Source organism: Pocillopora damicornis, chromosome 5 (assembly GCF_964200805.1).
Source record: "Pocillopora damicornis chromosome 5, jaPocDami1.2, whole genome shotgun sequence".
NCBI classification, from domain to species: Eukaryota; Metazoa; Cnidaria; class Anthozoa; order Scleractinia; family Pocilloporidae; genus Pocillopora; species Pocillopora damicornis.
Window position 1 is genome coordinate 27088571 of NC_142674.1, and position 10080 is coordinate 27098650.

The window sequence follows — 10080 nt, forward strand, 5'->3', positions numbered from 1 at the left end:
TTGATTCAAGGAGTGATATTGTAAAGAGAAATTAGACGCTGGTCACTGTTATTCACGTGATCATAATGTTTGATTCAAGGAGTGATATTGTAAAGAGAAATTAGACGCAGGTCACTGTTATTCACGTGATCCTAATGTTTGATTCAAGGAGTGATATTGTAAAGAGAAATTAGACGCAGGTCACTGTTATTCACGTGATCCTAATGTTTGATTCAAGGAGTGATATTGTAGAGAGAAATTAGACGCTGGTCACTGTTATTCACGTGATCATAATGTTTGATTCAAGGAGAGATATTGTAAAGAGAAATTAGACGCAGGTCACTGTTATTCACGTGATCCTAATGTTTGATTCAAGGAGTGATATTGTAAAGAGAAATTAGACGCTGGTCACTGTTATTCACGTGATCCTAATGTTTGATTCAAGGAGTGATATTGTAAAGAGAAATTAGACGCTGGTCACTCTTAGAAGTCAAACGGTTTGAACCTTTTCTTCGTGTCGTTTACATTTGGCTGATTCGTAGTAAACTGGAAATTATGATTTTGTGTTTTTTTTTTTTTTTTCTACCCGTAAGAATTATCCTTACTATAGTTTTAAAAAAAGCAGTGGCTTTTATGAGGTCATGTAAACGTAGTACCTAAGTTTTTACTTTTTCTCCTCAGCCCGATGGCAAGTCTGTTTTACTTGGAACACAAATAGGCGAGTTGAAGGAATACAACTTAATGACTGGACAGGTACAAAACTCAATTTTCACCTTTTGATTTCAAGTCAAACGCCAACTTTTTTGAGATAGCTATATGTGTTTGAATTAGTCGATGATTGTGACAAGTTAAGTTGTCAATTGTATCATACCTATTCTTTCTTTTTTTTTTTTTTTTTTTTGTTGTTCTTTTTTGGATTTAAACCGTTCAGTGCATGATTATTCGTGTTCATTTTTATTTTACGTATTTATTTTTAAAAAATGATCTTTTGCAGGAAGAGGCGACTTATCTCTGTAGCGCAGACAGAGCAATTTCCATGTGCCAATGTTCAAAAGTAAGAGTACAACATGGAAGTTTCCCTCCTCATATAGTTAAAAATACCTTTCTTTCTACTTCGAACAGGTCGAAAGTTTCATTAATGTTTTTCACGTTTTTTGGGGGGGCGCACCCACCCCTCCCTTCCCCAACAGTCAAATGGTAACAAGTTATGTTCGATGTTCGATTTCGTTCCACATCCACACAAACAAGGCAGCTCCTCTATTGCTTTTAAATTACTTAGCGTTCGGTCAAATTCAGTCTTCTTGTTAACTGTTTAGTTTCCATATCTTTCACTGAAACCAATCAACCCTCTTTATTCATCAGTTTTGCAGCGCGTTTCGCAACGTTATGAACCTTTCTAAGGCTTATGTGACCCTTTCAGGTTGTGTTCACGAATTCATTTATCACTGAAATTGTCTTTCTGTACTTCATTCTTCAATTTTTAGGACCGCGAACTTTTATTGACGTCATCTTCGTCTGCTTTGCCTCCCTGTGCTCTTTGGTCATTTGGAGATGTTTTCGAAATGAAGTAAGTCTTTGAACTTGAAAACCTGTTTGATTCGTACCACTATCTGATAGGCACGTCCTTGTTTGTGTCTCTGCTTGGTTTATTTGTATCTCACCTTTAACAAACTACAATGTTTGTCGCAGAAACATAAAACAGACACATACTTTACTATGTTTTACCATTAATTTTTATTGACTTGAGGATCGCTGAAATAGAAAAAAAAAGTTTTACATTGTTCTTTCAGAGCTACAACTTTTACAAAAGACACTTAGACAAACTAATTTCATAAATTACAGGAGACGAGCAATGACTCCAACTTAATTCACCTGCGGCAATCAACGCTCAATATAAAACAAGCAAAATGGGAAATAATTTAGGTGTATGTCATGGCTCGTATCCTGTAATCGGATTGGTGTTAATGACACGGTGACAGTAGGCGAACTGTAATGTTTTGTCGTTACATTTATCTCTCTATTTGATAAAAAGTGCTATTTACTTTATAATTTTATTTGTTTCTCTTTGGCTCAGACATCCATTTAGCGAGGACACTTGGGTAAAGTTTAGTAATTTATCAGAAGACAGAATTATTGGCACACACGACGCTACTGCGCATGTGAGTTCAAGACATGTGATGCATTTTCAATTCCAAATACATCGCGAGTAGCCTCAGTTTGACAAATTGTCGCTGTTCATTTAGGACATTTACAAAAGGAAAAATAGATCAGCGAAATTGCTAGTGCGTGAACACGGGACAGCAAGGATGATAGAATCGCTAATTTCGCCCAAGTTTGTGCGAGATCGTTTTTTGTCTCGAATACACGGACTTTCAAGAGGAATTTTTTGCCCAGACTTCATGGCCAAGATCAGCTCTCTGCGCCTCAGTTTACTTGTTCTGAGGCCTCTTGGCTGTGTTTGATAATTTTTTGATTTGATATTTTGATATGCTTCACAAATAACTTTGGTTTTTCTTTCACGTCACCCGGTTGAAATGCGTCTTTTGAAACATTAGTCAAACTTTAAGGCGCCGAACTCGAGATTTATTTATTTTGTATTTAATTCAGGTTTTTTTTTCTTTTTTTGTCGTTTATTGCTTGTGGTTCTTCTGTGCCAAAACCCCCTTTTTCTTCCTCGATAACAACGAGCATTAGAATGCAGTTAGAGTGTGGTGATATTATTCACTAGATTATATTCAACCATCAGATTTACGACACTGCGACAGGTCAGCGGGTACTAACTCTGCACGATTCCAACAACACTAACAACTACTCAAAGAACCTCGCCTCCTTTAATCCCACGGACGACCTGGTACTGAACGACGGTATATTATGGGATGTCAAAGGCAAACGGGTTATACACAAGTTTGACAAGTTTAACAACTTTGTCAGCGGCGTTTTTCATCCCTCCGGGCTGGAGATTATCATCAATTCAGAGATTGTATCCTTTTTATCGTTTTTAAAGAACGAGCCAATGCTATACTGTAAAGCAGTGAGTCCAGATTCACGAAAATAAGGGAACACAACGTCAGCCTTTCACGGATCTCGAAAAATCACTCTACCTCCTTCTTACTTTGACAGTGAATTGGGAGAGAGATAGATATCAAGGACTATTATTTCATAAGAAAAGTTTATTGTTTCCTCATCTTGAGCGTTTTCGTGAAGCAATACACAGTCACCTGACTGATCCACGGAGTATAAACTTATGTCTGAATATCCTTGGTGATTTGCTGGCCAATTTACATCATCAACCTAGTCGATAAAACCAAACTATCTTATTTCCCCGCCCTTACAACTGACGAAGCACTACTGTTTCTTGTGACACTAACCCCTTAGAATGTCCAAAGCAACTCATTTCAAATAAACCGTGTGCCTTTTGCTTTGCCAATAATCCTTGACGCTAAAAACAGTGGGATCTTCGCTCTTTCCATTTACTGGACACATGTCCTTCACTAGATCAATGTCACGTGATCTTCAATAACAGTGGTGACGTCATGTATGGGGGTAATTTCATGTTTACTTGTTTACGCACTTCTCAAATTTGTTAATACTTTATTAATTTTTTACGAAGGAAACCAGACCCAACATTGAGGTTTTAGTGCGTCCAAGTCGTGAGCTTTTAGTTGCGACCTATATGTCATCTCGATATTCAAATTCAAATCGAGAGCACAGAATACTCACCCGAGATTATGGTTCCATAGGTTTTTAGCAGTTTATAGACATCCAAAATTGCGTAAGGAAATTTTTCAACTTTTCATCAATTATTTAGCAACTTTTTGCGGTGTTTGGAAAAGTGAAAGAGCTCTAGCTCTTTTATTCCACTCATAACCCTAAAACTTCCAGCTCCAGTCTTTCGAAGGTTGGATAGCGCTATCCATTAGATAAAACTCCATCCGTCGGATAGCGTTATCCGTTACCCGCCCTTTACATAACTGGGCCCTCAGGGGAAAGTCCCTCAGAGCCTCTGATATCTCAAAGAATGAAAAAAAAAAATGAATTCTGGACTGAAGGGAGCGATATTTGTTCTTCCGTATTTTATAGTAAAACATCTTTCGGATCCTTTGGAAATACCGCTAGCTTCCAGGCTCCTTGGACCGTACGAGACCTCGTTCAGGACCTTTGACGCAACAGATTATCAACCAATAGGTGAGCAGGATGGCTTGCTACAAATTTTAAGAGAAATTTTGTTTGGCGCTCGTTATCAGTTAATTTGAAATATCTTGACGTTTACGAAATGAGTGAGAAAATGATGTTGGAAATTTCAATTGCTTTCAAACAGCTACAATCGACGTTAAGAAGACAATATTTGATTTGTGTACCGATATAACTGACAGCTTTGTGGCCGTTATTGAGGTAAGCTTAAAAATGGGAAACCTCTGCCTTGTTTTGTTTTCCTCCCTTCCATCCTTCTTCTTTCATTCCCATCCTCTTCCTCTCCCGCTCCTGCTTAACTTCCTCTCTTCTCTTTTTTTCTCCCTCTTCTCCGACACTTCTTCAGAGGTAAGAGGATTCTTGTGATTTCTATGAAACATTAAATTCAATTTATCTTGATCGTAAGACCTGAGCCGATTGGTGCGGTTTAGCTCTACTTGTCAATCACTAGCCAGACTGCTTCATGATTATCTTGCGGGAAAAACAAAAGAGGGTGAACTCTTTCGAAGGCGTAGTTGACAATTCCGATTTCATTCACGAGGAAGCTGCCTAGAAAAACCGAATTTTTTAGAGCAGGAAGCGGCTGTAGACAGATTTAGGGAATCTCTCAAGTGTTCATCAGAACATGGAGTGTCTCGCGCATTACGAGGGTAGCAAAAAGTCTTAATTTCCACACTGGTCACTGGAAAAGATCTGCTGGCAGTGTTACCCACTGGTTTTTTTAGGAAAAGCTTTCTATTTCAGATGCTGGTTAGCTTTAAAATTAATTATAAAACAAACCTTCGAGTGCAGAAGTGTGTCTGCTTCAAAGCACCGTTTACGATCAAATGGAAGAAACATCGCCAAAGGGATTAACGGAAGCTACACTCAAAGAACATAGGATGCAGCGAATATCAGCTCATATCTGTGTCCTCGGAAAAGGTTACGTCGAAGCCATTTGTCTCTGCGCTGAAAAAAAACTGCCTCACAGTTTCACTCATCCGTTCTACGCTTTTTTTTTTCTTCTTTTTTCTTTTTCTTGTGGTTACGGTTACTTGCTCAATTCCGAAAATGCGGTGAGGCACAATTAGTCATGGGGTGTTTCGCTTTTTAACAGCCTCTTCGAGCAAGCGTCTTTTCGCCTTTCACTGCCCCCTCCTTCCACTTTCCACTCAAACTCTAAGTTAAACATGGCCGGTGAAATAATCGATCGCGAACTTCTTAACGTTAACTCGCCCTAATATAACGCCTGCACTGCAAGCTCAGGAGCTAGCAGTAATCCCAGCTACCTCATGCCACGACAACTGGGAGAAACTTTGGCAATGCGAACCATCTGACTGGCTTTACTTGTCATTTCATGATTGCATAAGTTGCAAACTATCATCGTAAAGATCTTGTCATCATGTCACAACAGTTCACGTGAATTATTTCATATCATAAATTCGGTAACGTTCTTTTTTAGAATCAGGTCAGCACCGACGAAAGCGTTTGCCGGGTGTACGAAGTCGGGCGGCTGCGTAGGGCTGATGACGAGGACGAGCAGGTATGAGAATCTTAAGGACTTTCACATCGACATTCGTAGGAACGGACCAATCAAAGAGAAGTGAAACCGCCATCTTGGATGCGGATTCGTTTATGTGATTGGTTCGTGCCTTATTTGCATAAAAAATCCTGCACTTTGTTAGGTTGTGGACTATAGCGCCCCCTGGCACTAAAGCAGAGATGAACTTTAATTTACTTTTGGAACATACTTCAAAAACACGTCACTTAGTGCAACACGTGTTTGATGTAGGTCAATAAAATAACGACTCCTTGCCTTTTTTCTCTTAGGAATCCGACGAAGGTGGCGAGGAAGATGACGATGTCGATGACGATGATGATGAAAATGATGATGATGACGATGACGATGATGATGATGACGACGAAATTGAAATCACGATATCTGGCGATGATGATTCGGATGATGACAGTGATATTGCAATTTTTTGAAGCGCGGCTTTTAAGTTTCCATCTTTCAGTTGTTAATTCAACTCAACAATGAGCACGTCATTCTGCTATGTTTTTATCTTTGAAAAATGTACTTGTGTCACACAATTTGGGAATGATAGTTTAAGCTTGGAGTTGAGCTTCTTGACGTTGGAGTTTTTTATGTAAAATGCTATGTAGCAGAAAGTAGAAGTCATCATCGAAAAAATTACACCCATGTTACTGATTATGCAGTCAGTGTGAGGACAGAGACGCCACAGAAAATGACCCCCAAGGTTCGTTTGATGAGCGAGCCATGGTAACAAATTGCAGAGTGTTCTTGGGAAATTATGTAAGGGCGATGAAACGGCTGGAAACTGAGTCCAACAGTGATATCAGTGCATGCAAGATTACTGAACAAACATTTTGATGGTTGATGAAGGGAAGAAATCTTGCAGAGAGGGAAACGAATGAGACCATTTCCCACAATGGCTGCAATGGAAATTGTAAGATCAATGACGAAACAAACATAATAAGACTTCGATCATATACGCCCGTAAAACAACGAAATTGATTAATTCTTGTTTGGTTTGTATTTTCCTTTAGGTTCTCCATGTTATTTTATAGCAGTTACCACTCTTTCATTGCTAAAGGCGTTGAGAACTCTCCTCTTGAACACCACACTGAACATCCAAAGAACGAATCTAGTTTCCGAAATGAGCAGGTGGTGATGTTTAAGTCTCTAGCCATGTAAGACTTTCCACTGCAGACGGGGGTTTTCTATATTCAAGAAAAACATAGTTGAAGGGTTTTCGGTCAATACCATTTTGTTTTCTTTTCCTGCGGTGATTTTCCAATATTTCGTGTAGCTTATTTCTTCATTTTTACTTCAAAAGAAGCATGGAGGTAATTGTTTCTTTTCAGCTGGCTATTTGCGGTGGTAACACTTTTTTTCCGCACACCACACCCAACTCGTTTCAAAGCAAATTTAATTAATTTTAAAGTTGTGTTTTCTCTTTTAAACTTAAACCCTAATCGAATTCATTCAGAGGAAAAAGTAATATCGAGCTAAGATTTTCACGAATATTTTTTAGCCTTGCCCCTATGTTTTTCGCCAAGTTAAAGAGTACCTCTACTCACTGACATATCCTGTCGAGCCGACAAATTGGCTCTGGCTAATGAATTCTGAATTTAGGGAACACACTCGTGGCAAAATAATTAATTTTTCAGAGAAGTGAGAATTGCAGTAAAGAAGACAATCAGAGCGTTTTGTTGTTGTTTGTAGCTCAATGATGTCTATTTATGAGAATTCACCACAATGTTTCTTAACATAAGTATATTATGCAAATTTTTTCATCTAAAAAGCACTTGCTTATAAAAGAACCACAAATATGTTACCTTAAAAACAAAACGAGCATAGCTAAGAAGGGCAAAGACACACATGGGTCAGGAACTGAAAAGAAAAGCTGACTTGTTGAGAAAGCTCTACAAAGTATTGGCGAAAAATAATTCACAGATTCTACGTCATTTAGTATGTTAAATAAATGTGGCACCTGCTTACTAAACATGATGAAAATTCAAAGAATATGAATTAAACACGAGAGTTAAAAACAAGTCTAATTATAGCTGTGACATTTGTCATCGGAAAATCAGACAACAGGAGGAATTTTTTATCCAATAGAAACTGCTAAAATTCTCAACAAAACAATAATACTCTTATATCGAATACGGATCGCCTAATAAACGTTCATTTGCTGCCAAAAGAGGGAAAGACAGAGCCACAAGTCTGAACGTGAGCGCCAATGGCGACCCTCACTAGCCAGTTATCTTCACAATTACCAATTGGAGTAGTAGCATTTCTCCTCGCTTTCAACATTGTCCTCTCCTTCACTGCATCTCTTGGTAATGCTCTGCTTCTATTAACATTTTATAAAGTGTCCTCTTTGCATCCCGCTGCAAAGGTCTTGTTTGAATGTCTAGCCGCTACCGATCTTTGTGTGGGTCTTTTTTCACAACCTCTGTTCGTGACTGTTTTATTTCTTTACATTGATCTTGGTAACACCGACATAGATATTGTGTATTACGTCGAAGAGGTTGTTTGTATATCCAACTATGTTTTGTTTGGAGTGACTGTACTGATAGCAACAGCTATCAGTGTTGACAGACTTCTTGTTCTGTTATTGAGGCTGAGATACAGACAAGTTGTGACACTAAAGCGAACTCAAGCTGTTATACTTTTATGCTGGATAATTGCTGTTTTATGCGGATTGGTTCGTGTCTGGAGTCAAACGGTTTCGGAGATTGTTGCTTTTGTGGCCGTTGTGGTATCTCTGGTTACTTCCGTGTTTTGCTACGTAAAGATCCACCTGAGATTACAGCGGTACCAGGTTGAAGTAGAAGACAACCCTGGCGAAGGACGGTCAAATGCAGGAGAAGATATAGGAGCAGGAAAAGATGAAGCAGGCGCAATAACGGGGACAAGAACAGCCACAGAAGAAGGAGCAGGAGTAAACGGTACAGGAAGGGGAAGAGTACGTGCATGGACAGCAAAAGGTTCATCAAAACAAAGATTAAACGAAAGAGTTCAACTAAACATCAAACAATATCAGAAAACAGTTTCCAGCATATTTTGGGTGCAGTTGGCTTTAGTGGCATGCTACACCCCTTTTATAATTGTGTCGATATTGAGACATACAGTACCTAGTGGATCAGCAATTCATGCTCTGTGGCTCTTTACGAAAACTTTAGTTTATCTGAACTCATCTCTGAATCCCTTTCTTTACTGTTGGAAAATCACAGAAGTGAGAAAGGCAGTAAAGGACACAGCCAGGGCGTTTTGTTGTTGTTCGTGATTCGAGGTCGCCTGTACTTATTTGGAAAAACTTCCGTGTCCTTAAAGAATTAATTTCCTGCGAATTTTTATATTAATCAATAAGGAATCATTGAATGCTGACAAGCAATTGCACTTACAGAGTCGAAAACTCTATTGCAATATGAGGAGGAATACAAATTTCTTTTTCTTTTCCATGTTCTCTTTACAGGAAGGAGAATAAGAAGAAGAGGAAGACATAAAATCAATTAGTCTCTTTTTTTTTTGCTATGAAATACAATGAGATATTGTTTGAGAATTGATTCTTTCTATCTATTTTGAACAGGTTTCTAATATTGATTTAAAGATCGCTTATGCATAAACAAAATTAGTAAATAAACGTTAATTGTGGACTTGTCTTTGCTCAATGTGCCCTGTTCTCTCATGCGTAAATCTAATAACTCGCATATTGACTAAACAAACCGTTTTCAGCGAAGTGCGAAGCAACTTTGTCGAATAAAACCTTAAAAGAGTCTACCCCGTACATTTGTGCAGCCCCTTTAGTCCTATTGCCGGCGGCGCTTTTAAACAAGTAAGGTTATTTTCTTTTCCTTTTTCGCCGCCTCAGTTATTGCTGACTTCTCTATACATACAGTCACAGTGAACCACTGCTTTCTTTTGCATTTTTGGCCTCTTTCAGCTGACTTTTCCCCACAATCAGGAGGAAAAACCTCAAGATGAATATGTCTAACCTTTATTTTAAAATGCGTCATGCTTGAATATCAAATAAGACTAAATTAAACATCTCGCAAATTGAGAAAGCCACAAAAATGGCTGATTGGTAATTAAATGGCTTATATTTTGGTATTAGTAAATTCGAGAATAATAAAAAACGAGATTTAGCCAAACTTTAAGTTCTCTTGAACTTTAACTTTATGATGAAAACACAAGCGCGCGTCTCAGCCCTTATCAATGTTCAACAAAATTTTTTTTTTCCAGAAACAGTTCACATCTGCTTCCAAAAACAAAGCGTGGAATGTGTAATGATGTATCACGAATAAATCATCCACACGAGCTCGAGAATATACTCTAGGCCATTTTGGCAATAGTCTTGGTTTTAAGGGCGTGATGAATGACTCAATAGCTTAGTCATTAAA

The 10080-nt window shown here is 38.4% G+C and overlaps 2 protein-coding genes across 2 annotated transcripts in view; both read left to right on the top strand.

Moving 5' to 3' along the window:
• The window catches only part of LOC149046265 (DDB1- and CUL4-associated factor 1-like), a 23388-nt gene extending 17003 nt beyond the window's left edge, over window positions 1-6385 (top strand). The window contains exons 20-29 of the mRNA XM_089207002.1: window positions 661-732; window positions 974-1033; window positions 1464-1546; window positions 2054-2138; window positions 2726-2959; window positions 3429-3522; window positions 4060-4164; window positions 4298-4371; window positions 5612-5692; window positions 5980-6385. Of these exons, the coding sequence (XP_089063128.1) occupies window positions 661-732; window positions 974-1033; window positions 1464-1546; window positions 2054-2138; window positions 2726-2959; window positions 3429-3522; window positions 4060-4164; window positions 4298-4371; window positions 5612-5692; window positions 5980-6138 (1047 nt within the window). The 3' untranslated portion in view covers window positions 6139-6385. The remainder of the gene's footprint in view (window positions 1-660; window positions 733-973; window positions 1034-1463; window positions 1547-2053; window positions 2139-2725; window positions 2960-3428; window positions 3523-4059; window positions 4165-4297; window positions 4372-5611; window positions 5693-5979) is intronic.
• Window positions 6386-6538: 153 nt separating this feature from the next.
• LOC149046266 (uncharacterized) lies at window positions 6539-9334 on the top strand. The gene has a single exon (XM_089206999.1). The coding sequence runs from the start codon at window positions 7917-7919 to the stop codon at window positions 8964-8966; it is 1050 nt and encodes a 349-aa protein (XP_089063125.1). The 5' UTR covers window positions 6539-7916; the 3' UTR covers window positions 8967-9334.
• Window positions 9335-10080: the final 746 nt, after the last annotated feature.